This window comes from Odocoileus virginianus, chromosome 30 (assembly GCF_023699985.2).
Source record: "Odocoileus virginianus isolate 20LAN1187 ecotype Illinois chromosome 30, Ovbor_1.2, whole genome shotgun sequence".
NCBI classification, from domain to species: Eukaryota; Metazoa; Chordata; class Mammalia; order Artiodactyla; family Cervidae; genus Odocoileus; species Odocoileus virginianus.
In genome coordinates, this window is record NC_069703.1 from 14,740,195 (window position 1) to 14,764,105 (window position 23,911).

The 23,911-nt window shown below is 40.2% G+C and overlaps 1 protein-coding gene across 1 annotated transcript in view; it reads left to right on the forward strand.

The window, feature by feature from the left end:
• The window catches only part of CPS1 (carbamoyl-phosphate synthase 1), a 143,912-nt gene that overhangs the window by 104,309 nt on the left and 15,692 nt on the right, over window positions 1-23,911 (forward strand). Inside the window, exons 26-32 of the mRNA XM_070458598.1 lie at window positions 3,362-3,556; window positions 3,980-4,047; window positions 5,733-5,808; window positions 12,684-12,761; window positions 17,954-18,061; window positions 19,697-19,786; window positions 22,184-22,354. Of these exons, the coding sequence (XP_070314699.1) occupies window positions 3,362-3,556; window positions 3,980-4,047; window positions 5,733-5,808; window positions 12,684-12,761; window positions 17,954-18,061; window positions 19,697-19,786; window positions 22,184-22,354 (786 nt within the window). The remainder of the gene's footprint in view (window positions 1-3,361; window positions 3,557-3,979; window positions 4,048-5,732; window positions 5,809-12,683; window positions 12,762-17,953; window positions 18,062-19,696; window positions 19,787-22,183; window positions 22,355-23,911) is intronic.

The window sequence follows — 23,911 nt, forward strand, 5'->3', positions numbered from 1 at the left end:
GAATAGGATATTGGAGTGAAAGTGTTTCTATCTACCACTTCTCAAAAAGAATGTTTTAGAAATATCTCTTCTTCCCTTTAACATTCACCACCTCTGAAATAAGCCAGAAAAACAGGATTGATTTCAAATTCAGACTTGGCATATTAGGTAAGCATAACTGCTTTACAATATGCAGAATCATATTCAAGTAATTCTGTATTTGCTAGATAAGAAATATCAGCAAGTCACTTGACCTTCACCAAGCCTGTTTATTTAGCTGTAAAATAGGGATAAGTAATAACTGCCTCAGAGTGAAAACCATGAAGGTCAAAATGTAGTTTAGGTGTATAGTAATGTACTAAATGGGCTTCCCAGGTGTCCCTAGTGGTAAAGAACGCACTTGTCAATGCAGGAGACATTAAAGATGTAGGTTCAATCCCTAGATTGGGAAGATCCCCTAGAGGAGGGCATGGCAACCCACTCCAGTATTCTTGCCTGAAGAATCCCATGGACAGAGGAGCCTGATGAGCTACAGTCCTTAGGGTCACAGAGTCAGACATGACTGAAGTGACTCAGCATACACACACACAGCGTATTTAAATAGTAGTAGTTTATAGTATGGGGCTTCCCAGGTAGCTCGGCGGTAAAGAATTTGCCTGCCAAGCAGGAGACCCAGTTTGATCCTTGGATCTGGAAGTTCCCTTGGAGAAGGAAATGGAAACCCACTCCAGTATTCTTGCCTGGGAAATCCCATGGACAAATGAGCCTGGTGGGCTACAGTCCATGGGGTTGCAAATAGTTGGACACTAAACAGAAGAAGCAGTTTATATTATTGTTTCTAACATTGTTAATTTATTTAAAAATTGAAATCAACTCCATAGATTTATTTTGGAAACTACTGATGTATTTATTACACACAGCTTTTTTATTCATCTTTAAATGCCTATTTTAGTCCAATTGACTCTAATATTTGCTCATAGCTGGTTACTTCTCCCTTAATTTTAGAATTTATTTTTGAAGAATTTCACATGAGACTTTTTGTATATATTTAATATTTAATTGAAGAATTAGTTTCTAGGTCTCTAAAATATTAATGCCACTAATAAACTAAAATAATAAGCAAATAAAAATACTATAGTTAAGAGAATAATTTTTATTAAAAGTTTTGCAAAAAATAAGTAGTGAACATAAAAATGATGATAAAAGCAGCTTAAGTGTACTCATAAGTATGCAGAAATGTGGACCGTTATTTACCATAATGTTTACAATGCATTTAAGTACTCAGTTGCAGGGTGTTTGCTTAGGCAGTATATAATTTCTCTTATCAGAGAGAAATTAGTTTCGCCCCTTTCAATAATATTACAGAATAATTTCAGACAGTGACAAAAAAAAAATTTGTGTGCATGTTAAGTCACTTCAGTCATGTCCAACTCTTTGTGACCCTATGGACTGAAGCCTGCCAGGTTCTTCTGTCCATGGGATTCTCAAGGCAAGAATACTGGAGTGGGTTGACATTTCCTCCTCCAGGGGATCTTCCCCACCTAGGGATTGAGCCTGTGCCTCTTATGTCTCCTGCATTGGCAGGTGGATTCTTTAATGCTAGTGCCATCTATTACTTCAGTAATATTAATTTGTAGGTTGTTAAGGCAAAGACAAGTTATGCCATGATCAATGGCCTATCTGATATTGTAATATTTTCTAATATAAATAATAATGTCTTATTTATACACTTATAAGGTGTAATACCTTTAATGTTTATTATCCTATTTGATTTACATACATAGAAATCTTATGAAATAGGCAGGTATTATTATCCTAATTTTATAGACAAGGAGATGGAACCCCAGGGAGAGTTTCCCAGAGGGAACCAGGAGGGGGAGGGACTTCTAAGTCCAAATCCAATTCCCCACCGTCCCTCACTGACTCCCCCATCATCTCCATAGCACTAGTCTTGAGAAATTTGAGATTTGCTGGACTTAAAAATATCAGTGTTTTGACTATGCATAGGAGATTAACGTTAATGATTCAAGGACTGCTTATAAGGCAAATAGTACAGAAATAGGAACTAAAATCAGTTATGGGTGCTGTAGACAGGCACCAAGGCTGCAGTAAATGGGAGAGGATGTCAAAGTGAGAATTGGGATTCAGACTGCACTTCAGGGCTGGTTAGTTTAGATAAGGGGAAGGAGAAGGAAGGAAGGAAACAAGGCCGGGAAAGGTTAAGCGGTGAGGGAGCTTGCTGGTGGGGATGCATGTAGGTGGTGACAGTGGGTAGGTGGTCTTCCTGGCGCTGAGAGGAGTGACTGTAGACAAGACTGGAAAGTCTTAATGGCCCCAGTGGTAAAGAGTTAGCACTTTACCCTGTAGGCAATGGAAACATTTTTAGAACTCTGAATATAGGAGTAACTTGGTGAGGAGTTTTATGAACAATTAATCTGAATGTGTGGCTTCCCATTTGGCACTGGTGGTAAAAGAACATGCCTGCCAATGCAGGAGATGTAAGAGATGTGGGTTCGATCCCTGGGTTGGGAAAATCCCCTGGAGGAGGAAATGGCAACCCACTCTAATATTCTTGCCTGGAGAATCCCATGGACAGAGGCACCTGTCCATGGCGGGCTACAGTCCATGGGGTCACAAAGAGTTGGACATGACTGAAGCGACTTAGCACGCATGCACAATCTGAATGTGAAGTGCTGGAGTGGAGAGGAACAGCAGAGATCAATGTTAAAAGGAGAGATCTGTATCCTTTCAGGAAATTACAACAGTAGTTCAAGAATTAATTGAATATAATATAAAGTACAGGATGGAAATATCCATTGACTTGATTTTCTAATTGCCACACATGCAAAAGTCATACATTGACATGCAATTGTATGGAAGTCATACTTGGTAATCATATACAGGAATCTTTCATGCTAATCACAGGTAGTTTTCCGGGAGTCTTAACAAAGATTTTGGATGGTGTGTGCCTGGGGACTTCTCTGGTGGTTCAGACAGTAAAGACTCTGCCTGCAATGCAGGACATGCAAGTTTGACCCCTGGGTTGGGAAGATCCCCTGGAGAAGGGAATGGCCACCCACTCCAGTACTCTTGCCTGGAGAATTCTATGGACAGGATCCTGGCAGGCTACTGTCTATGGGGTTGCAAGGAGGTGGACACGACTGAGTGACTAGTGTGACTAGTGTGCCTGTGTGTGTGTGTGTACCTGGAAAGTCAGGAAAAAATCCATTTATCTTTCCATGGCATAACTTAATATTCTCCATTGATGGGAATAATGAAAATATCATGATCATGTTCCGCATTTTCGGTAAGGAAATGGAGGCAGTAGTATTAGCACAGTTGTTCATCATCCAGTAGCTGACATTGAGGACATATTTTTCAGGCATGTGGTGGCTGCATCATATCAGTTGGGGGCCAGATTCCAAACAACCTGGCGGTCCCCCTGTACAAGAATGGTGTCAAGATCATGGGCACAAGCCCTCTGCAGATTGACAGGGCTGAGGATCGCTCCATCTTCTCAGCTGTCTTGGATGAGCTGAAGGTGGCTCAGGCACCGTGGAAAGCTGTTAACACTTTGGTAAGAAGAGAACCACATGTCTGTTTTTAACATTTCCCTTTGAAAAGTCATGACCTGAATGCTAGCTCCAGTGGATGTTAACTGCAGAGCAGATAGAATACACTATACTGAGTGAATTTGCTTTTTAAAGTCACTGTATTTCCATGATTGCAGTTAAATGCGGGTTAGAAATTGATAGGAGTAGTCTCATTAAGATTCCGACAATGAAAAGAAGTTCACACTATTTTTGAAACTAGATTTGATATTTAGAATTAGAAACTAGAAATTTTATGTATTTCTATGTCCAATTTACATTTTAATGGTGTCTTTTGAGAGGAAGAATAAAAGGGGTTGAGTTACCACTTGTTCTAACGATACCATTCTGCATTTTTATTGACTATTTTACACTATTCATGCATTTTTGTTGTTGTTTCTGTTAATTAGAATGAGGCAGTGGAATTTGCGAAGTCTGTGGGCTACCCCTGCTTGTTGAGACCTTCCTATGTCTTGAGGTAATATATTGTGTTCTAAAGCAATTATTTAAAAATGGGAGATACAAACTGCAGTCTGTGTGCGAGGAGCACTAGGCTTTGAAGAGTAGTAATTTGAAAATCCATCGATAATCCCCACGCCAACACAGCTAGGGTGAAGAGCTGGGCACTGTTCCTCAGCGTAGTGCTTTTCCTTATGGGACTGACAACCGTGTCTCCAGTCCTACATCTTAGAAGCTAGGCTTCCGCCCTCTTCTTGCCAAGAAAAGTGAGGATACCTTTACATTAGACAAGAGGACAATTTAAAAACCGAAGAGCAAAAACAAAACAAGCTTGGGGTGTCTCTCACCAGTGTCTGTTTTCTGATCCTCAGAAATGAAAGTTAATCTTTGACTCTTGTCATCTGCTTCCAATAGTGCTGGTGGTTTGAATATTGTGGGCTTCTTTTTGAGATCAGAATTTTTAATAAGGGAATTATAACATTGGAGGACATGGACAGTGTCTTTTATAATAAACTTGGAAACTAAGCTTTACCATCAAAGGAGAAGTCATCACTTGTTACTTATTTTCTTCAGATGTTACCACATGTGAGGAACAATTTCAGTGAACAGGGGATAATAAGAGAAGCGTAATTTGCTGTGCACAATTTGAAAGTGTAAATGGAATTGGAGATGGGATCCTTTAAAATAATGAAAAATTTCAAATGAGGTGGAAGATTTTCCTTTTTATTTAAATGACATTTTGTGTAAACCACATTCTGATAATACTACTTCTCTGAGGTATTAATGTAAGTTAATTTCAACAACATAGACATTTAAGGAGGATTGCAGAAAGCAACTCTGACTTCTGTGCTTCTTCTCATCATTTCAGTCCATATCTTTTAGTTTCTTAGGCTGTGAATTATCAACATTATTATTACCTTAGCCTTCTTGCCTTAAATAGATGAAAAATTTGAAAGCTCTTTGTGCATAAAATTTGCAGTATAGTAGAAAAGGTAAGGCAAATGCTACTTTTTTAAAGGGAAGTAGAAAGTGATATTTTTCTTCCTTATGGCTTCCCTTCCTCCTAGTCTTCTTTCTTTCCTCCCCTCCTATCCCATTCTGCAAATGCCAGCTTTCTGAATAAATTGATTTCAGAGAGTATTCTTTCTCAAGAATTTGAAAGGACACAGTTGAATACATTTCAGTCAGATACTGTACATTACATTAGCAAACATTACTAAAAAAAATTGATTCTTTTGTAACCCAGGTAAGATAGTGGAATGACCTGCTTTGACAGCATATTTGTGGATTAAAATCTGCTGTAGGTAGTGAACTCTGAAGACACAAGTTTAGAAAATTATGTCCTGGCAGGGATCTTGTTACAGTTTTCAGTGTTATCTGGAACCAGAATTAAGAGTTAAAACAATAAAGAGAAAGGATGAACCTTGAGAATGTGTCATCTCTAAGACCTACCATTGTTCTCTTTGGGCATTGTCACAGTTCTCATCCCCTTCCCCCGTCCCCAACCTGAGGGACTTTTTACTTTGGTTTATTGTCCTGTTGATTATATAAAGTTTCAATGTAGAAAGAGACACCTTCTTACTTTGCCTTAATTGGAACTAGAGTTGCCTAGAACTACTCTGAGAAGCAATCATGTCTAGCATGTTTTACTTCTGAAGTGGTGAAAGAAATTGACCTTTTTTTTTCCCCCCACTTCTCACTCAGCGGATCTGCCATGAATGTGGTGTTCTCTGAGGATGAGATGAAGAAATTCCTAGAGGAGGCCGCTAGAGTCTCTCAGGTAGCGTCCTATTTCCTCTTGGTGACTTTTACCTCTTCTGTTAATTGCTACCTTGTTTTCTATGTTGTTTTTCTTTGCACAGGATGTTTTTCCTCTTTTTTTTTTCTTCTACCCATTATTCTCCTAAATACAGAAATGAGAAAACGCAAATGCATTTAATTATATTTGGATCCTTGGGGTTAGTGGAAGAAGGGGAAGACCAGTGAATATTTTATCATAATAGAGTTTTATACAATTTTAGTCTCCAGGAGCAAGGCTGAATAAGCATGAACTTTGTCTGTTCACAAGGTAGATGCTGGTCAAGTTACCCATGGGATTTCCAGCCTTATGGGCAGCCAAACCATGGTCATCATGAACAAGTGAAGGCTTCCCTGATTTTTAATTCTCATGCCTGGGAGATGTTCTTTGCCTTAGTCAACCCTGCAACTTTAACAGTAAATCCCCTCACTCACCTATTGATTTTTCTTATTCTGGTACATTCCATTTGTAAGTTAATGAGAATGTTTATAATTTTCTGGCCACTCAACCACCTTCCTCCACTGCTCCCAGCTTTTACTTTCTCCTTCGGCGTTACCTCAGTGTGATCCATTTAAGATTTACCCAGTGGGGTTATTGATCTGCAGACCTCATACTATAGAGGATAAAAGTAACGCTTTCTTTTTAAAAGCTTTCAAAAGCTAGCTGGGGCTAAAAGAAAAAAAGGAGAGAGAGAGAAAGCACAACTCATAGAGAAGAGTTTGATGTTAGGCAAGTGGAGTTTGGAGGGACCCAAGCAGTGAAATCAGAGGCACTTCAAAGAGGAATAAAGAGTGTGGATAGTTCCCGAGCACATGAAGCAGGGCTTCCTCTCTGTGTGGTAGCTGCTCCCCATAGAAATTTGTTCAGTGTAAAGAGTGGATAACGATAAAGAGTGAGGAGAGACAAAGAGTAAAAAAAAAAAAGGCAACCAAGTGGATTTTGAATTCACTTTTGTGTGAAAGTTATATAGCTGAGGAGGGACTCTCTCCAATGGGCCAGTTTTCATTAATGTGTTCTGAAGTCAGACATGGTCCTCTTCATTGCACTCCCTGAGAGGGATCCTGCAACTCTCATGGTTTGAGAAAGCAGCAGCTACATGCAGCTAGTCTCATGTGAGTGATGAGACAGGTTTTCTCTGTCTGGGATATTAGATTTCATAGGCCCTCTATTTGGTAGAATATTTTTAAAATATTTTTTTTCTGCTACATATGGATAGAATCCTAACAGGCCCAAAGTTGCATCATAGCGATGTCCTAATGGAGTACTAGGTTGAAGTCTTCCATTAAACTACAGCAGGACCTGGGATTCTCAATTCAGTGAACTTAGAGTAAAACTAGCACTCATTATGACCTGCTATGTAGGGCTTTCCTGTTGGCTCAGATGATAAAGAATCTGCCTGCAATGCAGGAGACCCAGGTTCGAAGAGCTATCATGCATCCATTCATATTTAGCACCTGCCATATAATGGCAGTATTCTCAGAATCAGGAATTACATTCATGAAAAGAGAGTCTCTGTGCTCATGGATGACATAAGACAGCAAATAATTATAATTAAATATGAAGAGCAAAAATACATGATGTTGAGGGAAAGTATAAAAGAATTGGGGGCCAGTCCCTGAAGAAGGACTTTTAATTTGGTTCAGAATTGTTGATTCAGAAATAAAAGGTTTACATCATGGGTATGAAGGAAGAAAGGACAGCAAGTATAAAGGCCTGAAGCTGAGAGAGGGCATGAAGTTTCTAGAAACTGATAAAGCACTCACTTATATGGTTAGGATGCCAAACATGGTAGGAAGTGTTAATTATAATGATGATAGAGTAGAAAGTGAAGGAGCGTATACAGAGAATCTTGTCAGTCACTGAGTTTAGATTTTAGTCGTATTTTCTGAATACTGAATCACTGTGCTATACACCTGAAAATAATGCAACAGTGTGAATCAATTATGCTTCCATTTTTAAAAAGGAGCAATTGAAAGTTTAAGAAAAATTTCTCTTCTGCAGTACAGAGAGTGAAATAAATCTGGGACAAGACTGAATTCATGGAAAGAGGTTAGGAGGCTATTGTGTAGCTCAGGGTAGAGATGACAGTGCCTTGGATCAGAATGATGATGGTAGGGCTTCCCTGGTGGCTCAGTGGTAAAGAACCCACCTGCCAGGGAAGGAGACACAGGTTCAGTCCCTGATTTGGGGAGATCCCATATGCTGTGAAGCAGCTACGTCCATGCATCACAACTACTGGTCCTGTGCTCTGGATCTGGGAGTTGTAACTACCAAGCCTTCTTGCTGCAACGGTTGAAACCTTCACACCCTAGAGCCCTTGCTCTGCCACAAGAAAAGTCACCGCAGTGAGAAGCCCATGCACTGCAACTGGGGAGTAACCCCCACTTGCTGCAGCTAGAGAAAAGCCCTTGCAGCAATGAAGACCTGGCACACCCCAAAATAAATAAATAAATGCAAGTATATATATATATATATATAAAAGAATAATGAGAGTAAAAGGGCTTCCCTAGCAGTCAGTGGTTAAGACTCTGTACTTCCAAGACAAGGGGTGCAGGTATGATCCTTGGTTGGGGAACTAAGATCCCACATGCCGTGTGTTGGGGCAAAAAAAGAAAAAAAAGATCAGTGATAGTACAGATGGAGGGAAGGGCATGTGTTCTAGAAATATTGGGGATGTGCATTCAGGATGTGAACGGATGGAGATGGAGGATGAAGAGAGGATAAAGGGTGATTCCTGAGTTTCCGCCTTAGACAACTGGATGGACAGAGGCACCATTTATTGAAACAAGAAACATTTAAGGAGAGATTTTAGAGGGGAAAATCATATTTAATTTTTTGACCTTTTGAATATGTGGTGCCTGTGAAGAGTTCAGATAGAGATGTTTTGAAAGGAGAGGGTTATATAGACTCAAAATTGAGGGTCAAGCTAAAGAGAGAGAGATAAATATAGATTTGGAAGTCAATAGCATATTATTGTAACTGAAGTTTTAAGATTGGAAGCAGTCACTGGGGAGAGTATAGAGGAAAAGGAACAGTTAAGATAAGAGATGAAAAGAATACTGGCATTTGAGGGCTGAGTAGGGAAGAAAGAACCATGAAGGAGTGTGAGAAAGAAGCATGAAAATGTGATCATGGATACCTAAGGAAGAAAGCCAACTGCTGAAAGGTTGAAATTTATTAAGAAATCTTCTCCCTCAACATAGTAAGCAGAGAAGGCAATGGCGACCCGCTCCAGTGCTCTTGCCTGGAAAATCCCATGGACGGAGGAACCCGGTGGGCTGCAATCCGTGGGGTCGCTAAGAGTCGGACACGACTGAGTCACTTCACTTTCACTTTTCACTTTCATGCACTGGAGAAGGAAATGGCAACCCACTCCAGTGTTCTTGCCTGGAGAATCCCAGGGACGGGGGAGCCTGGTGGGCTGCGTCTATGGGGTTGCACAGAGTCGTACACGACTGAATAACTTCACTTTCACTTTTCACTTTCATGCACTGGAGAAGGAAATGGCAACCCACTCCAGTGTTCTTGCCTGGAGAATCCCAGGGACGGGGGAGCCTGGTGGGCTGCGTCTATGGGGTCTCACAGAGTCGGACATGACTGAAGCGACTTAGCAGCAGCAGCAACATAGTAAGGGCTCTTTGTAAATGTGTTCAATTGGTCAAGATGGAGAATGAAGTTGTTGCCCTTCTCAGATCCTTTCCCTGTGGGAGCACCGTCCCCCAGCTGCTGTGATGGCTGCTGATACCTCCCAGCTACGTTTCTCAGGATAACTTGTCATTGTTTAGTCGCTCAGCTGTGTCTGATTCTTAGTGACCCCATGGACTGTAGCCCACCAGGCTCCTCTGTCCTTGGAATTTCCCAGGCAAGAATACTGGATCGGGTTGCCATTTCCTGTTCCAGGAGCTCTTCCCAACCCAGGGATCAAACTCACCTCTTCTGCACTGGCAGGTAGCTTCTTAACCACTGTGCCACTCAGGATAACTATTCTCAGTCAAATGGGAGCTTCTGGCACCAGGAAGCAAGAGCCCTCACCTCACCACCACCCTCAAAGCCCTCGACAGTGACTGCCCTTTGCTTCAAGTTAGGACTTACTCTGTGCTGTAACTCAGAACTCCCTGTGGGGTAAAGCTGAATCCAGTCCCCGTTGATCCCACAAACTACCTAGTTTTTTTCCCTGTGTCCCCTCCTGCTTTTCTAAATCCCTTAATAAATCACTTGAACAAGAACCCCTGTCTTAGACTTGGCTAGAGAAACTAAGATAACTATTGAACTTTATCTCTTCTTTTTTGCAGTTATATTGTTATCATTATATATTTTGTGGAAAATTCCCACAAAATTCCCAATACAGCTCTACCAGGCCCGCAAACACTAAATATTCAATATTTTAAAAAGAAGGAACATTTCGGCAGTCTTTTCACCTTGCTTACAGTTTCCTTTGTTGTGTAAAAGCTTTTAAGTTTCATTAGGTCCCATTTGTTTATTTTTGCTTTTATTTCCAATATTCTGGGAGGTGGGTCATGGAGGATCCTGCTGTGATTTATGTCAGAGAGTGTTTTGCCTATGTTCTCCTCTAGGAGTTTTATAGTTTCTGGTCTTACATTTAGATCTTTAATCCATTTTAAGTTTATTTTTGTGTATGGTGTTAGAAAGTGTTCTAGTTTCATTCTTTTACAAGTGGTTGACCAGTTTTCCCAGCACCACTTGTTAAAGAGGTTGTCTTTTGTCCATTGTATATTCATTACACGCCAGTCAGGATGGCTGCTATCCAAAAGTCTACAAGCAATAAATGCTGGAGAGGGTGTGGAGAAAAGGGAACCCTCTTACACTGTTGGTGGGAATGCAAATTAGTACAGCCACTATGGAAAACAGTGTGGAGATTCCTTAAAAAATTGGAAATAGAGCTGCCATATGACCCAGCAATCCCACTCCTGGGCATACACACTGAGGAAACCAGATCTAAAAGAGACACGTGTACCCCAATGTTCATCGCAGTACTGTTTATAATAGCCAGGACATGGAAGCAACCTAGATGCCCATCAGCAGATGAATGGATGAGGAAGCTATGGTACATATACACCATGGAATATTACTCAGCCATTAAAAAGAATTCATTTGAATCAGTTCTAATGAGATGGATGAAACTGGAGCCCATTATACAGAGTGAATTAAGCCAGAAAGATAAAGACCAATACAGTATACTAACACATATATATGGAATTTAGAAAGATGGTAACGATAACCCTATATGCAAAACAGAAAAAGAGACGCAGATGTACAGAACAGACTTTTGGACTCTGTGGGAGAAGGTGAGGGTGGGATGTTTCGAGAGAACAGCATCGAAACATGTATATTGTCTAGGGTGAAACAGATCACCAGCCCAGGTTGGATACATGAGACAAGTTCTTGGGCCTGTTGCACTGGGAAGACCCAGAGGGGTGGGATGGAGAGGGAGGTGGGAGGGGGGATTGGGATGGGGAATACTTGTAAATCCATGGCTGATTCATGTCAATGTATGACAGAAACCACTACAATATTGTAAAGTAATTAGCCTCCAACTAATAAAAATAAATGTAATATAAAAATTTAATAAATTTTAAAAAATAAAAAGAAAGAACAGAGATTAAAAAGTGTGTGTGTGTGTGTGTGTGTGTGGCTAATCAACAGTTTAATGCCTAATAGGCTTTTGAAGAAAAGGGAGTGGAGAGAATATCTTCATTTAATAATAAATTTAAGAAGGGAACAGCTTATTTATGGCATATGACATGGGTTATTTTGAATATTTCACTAAATTCCATTCTATTTAAAGTGTTCTGCTAAAGGAGATAAGATATATTAAATTCAACACACCTGCAAAAGATGATGAACTCCATGATAGTGGGCAAAAGGGATTTGTGTTCAGATCAAAAAGAGATGTTTAGAGAAGGCTTCAGGGAGGAGGTGGTATTGGAGCCAGGCCTTGAAGGATGGGTTGAACTTGAAAGATGATGTGAAGAGAGAAGCTGGTGTACTCTGCGGGAGGAGAGGCATGGAGATAGGTGAAGGCAGGTTTTATCAAGAAAACAGCAAGTGTGCAGTGTTCTAGGGTCTTGCGCAAAGAGGGGAAGAGATGTTTAAACTCTGGAAGCCTTCATTCGACCACTTCATTTAGTTTGGAAAAAGCACATAGTGATTGGGCTGTGGAGGGCATTTCAGTACTGCTGTAGAGAAACTGAGTGTGGGAAGAAGTTCAAGAATATTAAGGAGGCTGAAACAGCTGAGAAAGGAAGACCATTTTAAGATTAATAGAGAAGAATGTTTGATTTTGCAGTTGCAAACGTCATATTGTAGAAGTGATTTAAAGCATGCTAGTTTCAGGTAAATTCCATCTTTGGTCTAACAAAACTGAAACAAAATACTGCTCTCCTAAGTGCATTCTCAATTCTCATATAGAGAAGTGATTGAGGAAATTGTAGTGATTGGAAAAGATAAGTGTAGGAAGAGAAAAAATACCTGAACCAAAAACTGATATAAATAAAATAGAGAGATATTTATAATTCTGGAGACAAGAAAAGGAACCTCATTCTGTCCTCTCCTTTGCCTCCTTTTTTTCTCTAACTCACCTAGAATTTACATTTGAAATTTCAAAACTCATGTTCAATTCACTGAGGACTCAAAATTGGAGGAAGATTTCTCTTCCTCACTGTAAGCAGAGAGTGACCTAGTTCTTACCAAACAAACTAGCTAATGAGTTTGTGCTGTGTGTTGAGCAGTTTTTTCCCAAGTATTGCCCAAGTATTGACTTAAGGTACATGATTTACTTGACAGTTTACATAAAATTTCAGCTAAAGGTTCTACCCCTCTGTTTTCCTTGATGACAGGAACACCCGGTGGTGCTGACAAAATTTATTGAGGGGGCCCGGGAAGTGGAAATGGATGCTGTTGGCAAAGATGGACGAGTAAGTGTTTTATCACTCCCCACATCCCCTATCCTTGCCTTCCCATCAATTTTTTTCCTTGGGAATTTAGAAACACAGCACAGATTAGAGCTCACGATTTCTACAAAATAGGTCTCTAATAATAATGGACAAGCTTCTCAGTTCAAGAAGTGTTCAAATTCACTGACAATTCAGTTGTATCATAGGTATCATTTCTTCTGCTTTTCATGTTGCTAGAATTTCTCTTTGATGATATTCAAAATTAATTATCATCCTGTACTCATTCTTCTTGAATAGATTTTCTCTCTAATTTTCCTTTGTCTGTGGGTTTGCTTTTATGTTTCAGTGGATATCATAAAAAAATCTGATACTTTTCTTTCTGAAGTTCCTAACTGAATCCCTACTTCATCTCTCTTGATTTTCCACCCTCCCGCTTTTTACTGGGTTAATAAAGAAAAAACTAAACAGAGCTGATGGATAAAGATAGTAATACAAAATTGACTTACCATATCACATCTGGTATCACTAATACAATCAATGTCTCTGACTTCAGGGAGAAATGAAATATGTAGAATGCCTTTCTTTAGTTTTAAGGTTGTACTAGTAAGGCATTTATTACTTATCTTGAAACAGAGAAAGTTATAATTTAGAGTCCATGTCATTCTATTTGCTTTAAGGAAATAAAATGGATTTTATCTTGGACTTCATCTTCTACTTTACACTCTACTGAAATTGATAAAGTTTTTTCTTTTTTTGTTTGTTTTTGTCTTCCAGATTAACAGTTCAAAGTAGTGTTGTTAAAAAATATATATTTACAGTAATGATGACTTCTTGTATAATCTACAGATTAAGCACCCTTTTGTTGTTTAGTCATTAAGTCATGTTTGACTCTTTGTGACTCCATGGACTACAGCACTCCAGGCTTTATGTCCTTCACCATCTCTTTCAGTTCAGTTCAGTCACTCAGTCGTGTCTGACTCTTTGTGACCCCATGAACCGCAACACATCAGGCTTCCCTGTCCATTATCAACTCCCATAGCCTACCAAATTCACGTCCATTGAGTTGGTGATGCCATCCAAACATCTCATCCTCTGTCATCCCCTTCTCCTCCTGCCTTCAATCTTTCCCAGCATCAAGGTCTTTTCAAATGAGTCAGCCCTTCGCATCAGGTGGCCAAAGTATTGGAGTTTCAGCTTCAACATCAATCCTTCCAATGAACACCCAGGACTGATCTCCTTTAGGATGGACTGGTTGGATCTCCTTGCAGTCCAAGGGACTCTCAAGAGTCTTCTCCAACACCACAGTTCAAAAGCATCAACTCTTTGGCACTCAGCTTTCTTTAGAATCCAACTCTCACATCCATACATGACCATAGCCTTGACTAGTGGAACTTTGCTGACATGGTAATGTCTCTGCTTTTTAATATGCTGTCTAGGTTGGTCATAACTTTCCTTCCAAGGAGTAAGTATCTTTTAATTTCATGACTGCAATTACCATCTGCAGTGATTTTGGAGCCCCCCAAAATAAAGTCAGCCACTGTTTCCACTGTTTCCTCATCTATTTGTCATGAAGTAATGGGACCAGATGTCATGATCTTAGTTTTCTGAATGTTGAGCTTTAAGCCAACTTTTTCACTCTCTTTCACTTTCATCAAGAGGCTCTTTAGTTCTTCTCCACTTTCTGTCATAAAGGTGGTGTCATCTGCATATCTGAGGTTATTGATATTTCTCCTGGCAATCTTGATTCCAGCTTGTACTTCATTCAGCCCAGCGTTTCTCATGATGTACTCTGCATAGACGTTAAATAAGCAGAGTGACAATATACAACCTTGACCTACTCCTTTTCCTATTTGGAACCAGTCTGTTGTTCCATGTCCAGTTCTAACTGTTGCTTCCTGACCTACATACAGGTTTCTCAAGAGGCAGGTCAGGTGGTCTGGTATTTCCATCTGTTTCAGAATTTTCCATAGTTTATTGTGATCCACACAGTCAAAGGTTTTGGAATAGTCAATAAAGCAGAAATAGATGTTTTTTCTGGAACTTTCTTGCTTTTTTAATGATCCAGTGGATGTTATCAATTTGATGTTTGGTTCCTCTGCCTTTTCTAAAACCAGCTTGAACATCTGGAAGTTCATGGTTCAAGTATTGCTGAAGCCTGGCTTGGAGAATTTTGAGCATTACTTTACTAGCGTGTGAGATGAGTGCAATTGTGCAGTAGTTTGACCATTCTTTGGCATTGCCTTTCTTTGGGATTGGAATGAAAACTGACATTTTCCAGTGCTGGGGCCACTGCTGAGTTTTCCAAATTTGCTGGCATACTGAGTGCAGCACTTTCACAGCATCATCTTTTAGAATTTGAAACAGTTCAACTGGAATTCCATCACCTCCACTAGCTTTGTTTGTCTTGATGCTTCCTAAGGCCCACTTGACTCCACAGTCCAGGATGTTTGGCTCTAGGTGAGTGGTCACACCATCGTGATTATCTGGGCCATGAAGATCTTTTTTGTACAGTTCTTCTGTGTATTCTTGCCACCTCTTCTTTATATCTTCTGCTTCTGTTAGGTCCCTACCATTTCTATCCTTTATTGAGCCCATCATTGCATGAAATTTTTGCTAAATTCATGTCCACTGAGTTTGTGATGCTATCTGCCATCTCATCCTCTGCTGCCCTCTTCTCCCATTGCCTTCAATCTTTTCCAGCATCAGAGTGTTTTCCAATGAGTCAGTTCTTCACATCAGCTGGCCAAAGTATTAGAGCTTCAGCATCAGTCCTTCCAATGAATATTCAGTGTTGTTTTCCTTTAGGATTGATTGGCTTGATCTCCTTGCAGTCCAAGGGACTTTCAAGAGTCTTCTACAGCAACACAGTTCAAAAGCATCAGTTTTACAGCACTCAACCTTCTTTATGTTCCAACTCTCACATCCATACATGATTATTGGAAAAAACAAACAAACAAACATAGGTTTGACTATATGGACCTTTGTTGGCAAAGTGATGTTTTTGCTTTATAATATGCTGTCTCAGTTTTTCTTAGTTTTCCTTCCAATCCCTGGAAATTTGTCATTTGTTTTCTGTTTAACTCTTTTGGTTATACAAAGCATCAGTTTAGTTCAGTTCAGTCCCTCAGTCATGTCTGACTCTTTGCAACCCCATGAATCACAGCATGCCAGGCCTCCCTGTCCATCACCAACTCCCGGAGTCCACTCAAACCTATGCCCGTCGAGTCGGTGATGCCATGCAGCCATCTCATCCTCTGTCGTCCCCTTCTCCTCCTGCCCCTAATCCCTCCCAGCATCAGAGTCCTTTCCAATGAGTCAACTCTTCGCATGAGGTGGCCAAAGTATTGGAGTTTCAGCTTCAGCATCAGTCCTTCCAATGAATGTTCAGGACTGATTTCCTTTGGGACTGACTGGTTTGGTCAGTGGGACATTGCCTGCCCATTTCTAGACAGTATAAAAATTTGAGTGCTTACTCTACACTAAATATCATTCCAAACTCTGTACTTGTGTTCTCTATTATCCTTACAAACATTCTATGAGGCAGATACCATTTTCATTCCTGTCTTATTGGCAACCAGGGCTAACATCTAAAGTACCTTGCCCAGGTCCCAGAACTCATAAGTGACAGCAGGAATGAAAGTGAAAGTGAAAGGTGCTCAATTGTGTCTGACTCTTTGTGACCCCATGGACTATTCAGTCCATGGAATTCTCCAGGCCAGAATACTGGAGTGGGTAGCCTTTCCCTTCTCCAGGGGATCTTCCCAACCCAAGGATCGAACCTAGGTCTCCTGCATTGCAGGTGGATTCTTTACCAGCTGAGCCACAGGGAAGCCCAAGAACACTGGAGTGGGTAGCCTATCCCTTCTTCAGCAGATCTTCCTGACCCAGGAATTGAACCAGAGTCTCCTGCATTGCAGGCGGATTCTTTACCAACTGAGCTATGAGGGAAGCAACAACAGGAGTACTGGCACTCAGATGTCACTTTGCTTTAGGTCATCTGTGAATCTGACAAACAAATTTTCACTGTAATTTATTTAAGTCTTTTACAGTTACCCAATTATTCTCCCCCACTCTCAGCTTTATCATTTTCTGAAGATACACATACTGTTAACATTTAGGTTATAGTGACTGAGGCCATAAACTTTGCAATCTGACAGATAAGGGTTCAAAATCCTGTCTTGGTCATATAGACACTTGTACTTGCATTATTTGTTCTTATATTGCCTTGATTTTCTTACCTTTAAAAGAGGACAAGAATATTTTCCTCTTGTTTTCCTTCTATCTTCGGGAAGATCCCCTGGAGGAGGAAATGTCAACCCACTCCAGTATTATTGCCTGAAAAATCCCATGGACAGAGGGCCTGGCAAGCTACAGTCCATGGGGTTGCAAAGAATCACACATGACTGAGTGACCAAACACGCACTCTCTCCTGTCTCAAATTTCCATTTAAAGATCTCTTGTAGGTGGCAAATTAGCTCATTTGGTTATGGTGTGGAGGTGACAAGAATCCCTTGATCTTCAGATCTTACATTTTCTTTCGGATCTGCCTAAGTTATGACATTTACCTAAGCTTGAATTCTCCTCTCCAGTCTTTTCTTTTCCAGTGTTTAAAACTTTTTAACCTGGAAGGAAAGGACAAAGATGTCTCCAGTGCCCCCAGAATGCTTTAGTTTCCTATCTATTCTTAAAAGTCATTACAAGTTGGCTTGAAAGTTTAGTGTGAAAGTTTCAATTGCCCAGTCATGTCTGACTCTTTGAGAGCCTGTGGACAGTAGCCCAACAAGTCTCCTCTGTCTATGGGGTTCTCCGAGCAAGAATACTGGAGTGGGTTTTTGTATCCTCCTCCAGGGGATTTTCCCAACCCAGGGATTGAACCCATGTCTCTTGTGTCTCCTACATTAGTGGTTGGGTTCTTTACCAGCAATGCCATGAGTTGGCTTAGTTGCCTTCTTTTCCTATCATTTATATCGATTCTAATCAATGAAATAGGGAGGTAAGCTCTCAGATACTCTCAGCTGCCCCACAAGGTGATCTGTCACTGAACAGAGAGGCTTGGTGAGGCTGCATGTGCGGTTCCTTCTGCCCCCTCTTTGGAGACTTAGCAAAGAAATTGCTCAATGCTGGAGGTATCTGTTAGAATTAAGGAGGTATTCCAGGCAGCAGCTTCATTGAAGAAGAGCTGACAACTCTTTCTCAAATCTTCTTTTGGCCAGGTCATTTCCCATGCCATTTCTGAACACGTGGAGGATGCAGGTGTCCACTCGGGGGATGCTACTCTGATGCTGCCCACACAAACCATCAGCCAAGGAGCCATTGAAAAGGTCATCATTTATAAATAAAGGTGGAAGAGGGGAAAAGATTAAAAGCAGTTTTTTAAACTAAGTAGTAGGGTAGGACACACCCCAGGTAAAATTTAATTACGAAGGGGACTTCTTCCTCTGAGTTTGCTGTGTATTTTAAAGATAACAGCTTCCTTTTCTGCCCTTTAGATCTCTGGATTGTATTCCAGTGCAACAGTCCTCTAATTGTGCTCACAGTTACCACTGGGGGACTTGTTAAAATATAGATTGTGGGACTCCATCCCCAGTTTTGATTCTGTAGTTCTGGGCCCCAGAATTTACATTTTTATCAAGTTCCCTTGTGATGCTATTCCTGCTGGCCTGGGGACTACATTTGGACAACTACTGCTGCAGATGATTCTAATATTTGAGCCACTTACAGGTGAGCAGCACCTAAAGTAATAGTTCTCAGTTAGACACAGATATGCAGCAGTCACGTGAGAACCTTCTGGAACCAATGTTTTCACTGTCTACCCTTACCCTCACTCAAAAAGTACTCTAAGATATGTCTCTTCCAGTGCCTCTCTTGAAACTGCTACTTTAATGACCTTTCCAAGAATGATGATTCTGCCTCAGTGTTCAATATGCATTGCTAGGTTTCATCTTAGAGACTGCCATCATAAATAAGTTGGGGATGTTCCTTTATAGTCTTCAGGTATGTAAGGTGAGGACTAGCTTTTTAAATGATACTTCCCAATAATCCTGCCATCAGACTCGCGGCAGCTTGTCTGGCTAGTTGCACATTGGGCTGGTTTCCAAAGGTCTTGACTTGTTCTAGAATGTGAAGGTAGCAGGTTGCTTTGCAATGGCAGAAGCATGAAGGGCCAATATCCTGGGGTTTCAAGTGTGCTTTAATTTTTCATATCAGAATAAATGATCTCAAAACTCCGATATTTTGAAGTGTGTCATGGACCCTGCTTCCTTTTGCAACTGATTGAGTTGCTGAACCGCAAAGGCATGTAAATCCGTGAGTGAGGAGCTGTGGATTCCAGCAGCCAATGTCCTCTCTTCGCATGTGATCCTTCTGGCTCTGGTTGGATACAGGAATTCCTGTAGATGACACACGCCTCCCTGCAAGGGGACGTGCTTCCTTCTGACCGTAATATCCACCCTTGCAGAGTCCAGGGCAAAAGAAAAGCACATAAAAGAAATCTCTCTGGTCTCTTTGCAGTACCATGTAATTTCAGGGCCTGTACTTCTCAGCAGGTAGGTCATTAGATTGATACAGAGTTTGGACTGCAGCTTTTGGTGCTGAAGCAACCAGACTGAAAAGATTCCATTTAGCCCTCAGAATTAAACCAGAGTATATGATGGTAGGTAGATAGGGCATTTGGTAGAAAGATAATCCTGTACCATTATTTGCTCTTTTCCCTGCTGTCCTGTTGTGAATATTTAGAACATTTGGTATAATTATTATTTTGTTAATAGAAACCTAAGAATGGCTTCTATTATTACTCCATTATTACTTTATTATTATTATTACTCCATTATTAGTGGAGATATAGTTCTTTGTAAAGAGAAATGAAAGAAATCTAAATTTAAGATGCTGCACCTTTTTTGTTTGTTTTTAAACTAAGGAATGTTCTTTAGTACGGTATCATTGTCCTTTTGATCTAGGTGAAGGATGCTACCCGAAAGATCGCAAAGGCTTTTGCCATCTCTGGCCCATTCAACGTCCAGTTTCTTGTCAAAGGAAATGACGTCTTGGTAAGAAACGCCAAGCTGTTTGAGGGGACCCCACTGCTGTGTTAGGTCCTGTTGGTTTATGTCCCTGTGAGCACAGCCATAGAGCAGCTGAGACCCTGGCAGTTGATTCTGTCTTAGTGTGGGGCGTTGCACAGCGTATAATACCTGCGTTGTTTGAAAGCACTGGTCCTAGAGGCACTGATGTGTCAGTGACAGCTTTGTAAACACCCTGATCCACTGTAAAGAAGGTCATTGCCTGCCACCTACAGTACAGTGTAGATGGATGCAGTGACCATCATAATCTGCTCGGATTATTGTGGAATAGTCATAATTACATGCACTGGAGTTTTGCTTTATTCATTTCCTGGAAAAGAAAGCTCTTTTGGATACCATTTGCCAATAAATAAATACAAAAATATAAAAAAGAAAGAAAGAAATTCTAAAAATGTTAGGGTGTTTAGGTTAGTCTTAATTAATTTAATCTATTTAATGTAACTAATCAGTAACCAATATGGCTCCTCACTTACTATGCAAAGTTCCAAGGTGGCAACAAAGATGTATAGAACCCAGTTTTTGCTCTCAAAGATTCATAATTTAGTGAGAACTGGGAAGAAGATGAATTTATAGATAACTATAACATAAGTTAAAATATAATAGCTGCTGGCAGGGATGTACAAATAAAGTGCTATTGGAGGCATAGAATAGGGAGAGCCTGTGTGTGTGAGCGAGGTGAGGGTGGGGGTCTGTGTCTGCACGTGTGTGTGAGCATGTAATTGAGTGTCATATGCCTTCTTTGGGTGGAGAATAAAATATTTCAAGGAAGATTTTGTAATTTGGGCTGGGTCTTAAGGAATGAATGACAAGTAAAGGAAGATAGAGAGGACAGTACACATATAACATCTATGGGAAAGTTCAGTGTGTTTTAGGAGATAGTGACCAGTTCAGTTTATCAAGATTATTTTTCCGGGGGAATCATGGGAAGTAAACTTGGAAAGAAAGTCTGAGACCAGGAAAGTGGTACAAGATAACATAGAGGGCTATACTGAAGCAAGAGGATAGAAGGCTGTCAAGGACTAGACTTTACTCTCAGGGCCAGTAGAAATCCACTGAAGACTTTCCAGTGGAATGTGGCACAGTCTGAACTCTGCATAAAAACAAATTTGTCAAAAGCTTGTGGGGCTTCCCAGGTTGCGCTAGTGATAAAGAATTCGCCTGTCAATGCAGGAGCTGCAGGAGATGCAGGTTTGATTCCTGGGATTGGGAAGATCCCCTGGAGGAGGAAATGGCAACCCACTACACTATTCTTGCTGGGATAATGCCACAGACAGAGAAGTCTGGTGGGCTACAGCCCACGGTGTCACAAAGAATCAGACACGATCGAACAACTGAGTACACAAGCACGCCTGTCAAGAGAGTGTGGGGATGGAGCGGCAGAAAGGGGTGGGGAAAAGTCAGAGTTCAAAGATACTGACTGAAGGAAAGAAAAAGTGAAGTCGCTCAGTCGTGTCTGATTCTCTGCAACCCCATGGACTGTAGCCCACCAGGCTCCTCTGTCCAAAGGGATTTTTCAGGCAAGAATACTGGAGTGGGTTGCCACTTCCTTCTCCAGGGGATCTTCCTAACCCAGGGATCGAACCTGGGTCTCCCACATCGCAGGTAGATGCTTTACTATCTGAACCACCATGGAACCAAAAAGGAAACCAGTTAACAAAAGGATTGAAAGGAAACCAGTTAGCAAAAGTCTACTAGTGGCACACAGACGTAGAGAACAGATTTACGGACCTGGAGTCGGGGGTGAGGAAGGAGAGGATGAAATGTATGATGAGAGTAACATGGAAACTTATATTACCATATGTAAAATAGATAGCCAATGGGAATTTGCTGTATAACACAGGGAACTCAAACAGGGGCTCTATAACAACCTAGAGAGGTGAGATGGGGAGGGAGGTGAGTGGGAGGTTCAAGAGAGGGCACATATGTGTACCTATGGCTGATTCATGTTGATGTTTGGAAGAAACCCAATACAATTCTGTGAAGCAATTATCCTTAAATTAAAAAATTAGTTTAAACAGATAGCCAGTCCAGGTTGCATGCATGAGACAAGTGCTTGGGGCTGGTGCACTGGGATGACCCAGAGGGATGGGATGGGGAGGGAGGTGGGAGGGGAGTTCAAGATGGGGAACACATGTAAATTCATGGCTGATTCATGTCAATGTATGGCAAAAACCACTACAATATTGTAAAATAATTAGTCTCCAACTAATAAAAATAAATGAAAAAAAAAAAAATAAGTCTAACGGGGGAGACAAGGAAAAGGCTGGCAAAGCAAGAGCTGGGCCCAAGTTGCAGGGAGCAGATGAATATTGTCATTGTGTCTTACCATCCTTTCTCTTCTTTTGAATTTTGTTATCTCTCCAGGTGATTGAGTGTAATCTGAGAGCTTCTCGATCCTTCCCCTTTGTTTCCAAGACACTTGGAATAGACTTCATTGATGTGGCCACCAAGGTGATGATTGGTGAGAATATTGATGAGAAACCCCTTCCAACACTGGAGCATCCCATAATTCCCGCCGATTATGTTGCAATAAAGGTATATTTTCAAAAATCTTAGCCATTTTTTAAGTTCCAAAGGAATTAAAGGAATAATTTCTCATCAAAAAATAATCTTAGGGCTTCCCTGGTGGTCCAGTGATTAAGAATCTGCCCTCCAATGCAGGGAATGTGAGTTTGATCCCTGGTCCCAGGGACCCACATGCCATGGGGCAAAAAAGACCCAGCTTAGCCAAAAATAATAATTTTAAAAATAATCTTGATACTTTATGAACCTTCTAACTAAAGTGCTAGACTAGGGATTTATAATGTTTGCTTTGAATAATGCAATGCAGTTTCTCTATAGGCAACTTTATGTGTACTCTTGTGCATTTCAAAACTTAAAAAAAAATTTAGAATTACATAACTTTGAAACCAACTAGCTGAGTGACATAAACTACATTTACGAAGGTGATGCTTAATGTTGCCAGGTTAGTTGGTAAATGGAAATTCTGGATATAACTTTTAGGATAAGGTTTGAATTATGCCAAGGCTTTCAGGAATACATGAGTCTTGTAAAAAAGTGTTACCTTGTGGTGTTACTTAAATTTTTACTGTCTTCACCGCCTTTGCTTAGCTCCTATTTCTTTAGTGGTATAATTTTGTTGTAGTGGTACTGTGAGGGTAATGAAATTGATGGCACCTTTATGAAGAATGACCAGGAAAATGTAAGGTTTGTTCACTAAATACACGCCTGCCTTGGAGATATTGTCGGTTTGGTTCCAGACCACCACATTAATTCCACACTAAATTTTGGCCTCTCAGTGCTTATAAAAGTTATATTCACACTATATTGTAGTTTGTTAAGTGTGCAATAGCATTATGTCTAGAGAAACAATGCACATACCTTAATTAAAAACTTCTTTATTGCTCAAAAATACTAATTATCATCTGGGGCTTCAGTGAGTCATAATCTCTTTTCCAATAGTAATAACAATAAAATAGTAATAAAAAGTTTGAAATACTGTGAGAACTAAATGTGACACACAGACACAGTGATTAAATGCTGTTAGAAAAAATGGTGCCAAGAGACTTGGTTGATGTAGGGTTGCCATAGTATACAAACCTTCAATTTAAAAAAAAATTCAGTATCTGCAAAGCACAATAAAACAAAGCATCATAAGACAAGAAATGCCTATATATATTTGTATATTTCAAATAACTTTATAATAAATCCATTGTGCACCTCTAGCTGCCTCAGTATGCCCATGAACAGAGTATTTATAATTATGACCTTTAACTACATCATTGGACAGTATGAGGATTAGTGAGATATTGTGTAAATATATCTGAATTTTTTAGATAAAGTGCACAATGAAATTAATTTATATTGTAGAATATATTTATGTGATTTACATATTCTGGATGCCTTCAGAGTTTTCTGTTCTTATATATACTAGTGACCTCAACCATAATTGTGTTACAATTGAGACTCTGACTTTTGACTTTTACAGTGGAAGTTTTAAGTTGAAACTATAAATCAAAAAATATTTATTAATCTTATTTAAGTTAATAATTTAGGATTTCCTTGGATTTTACAATACACTGAGGTAGAATG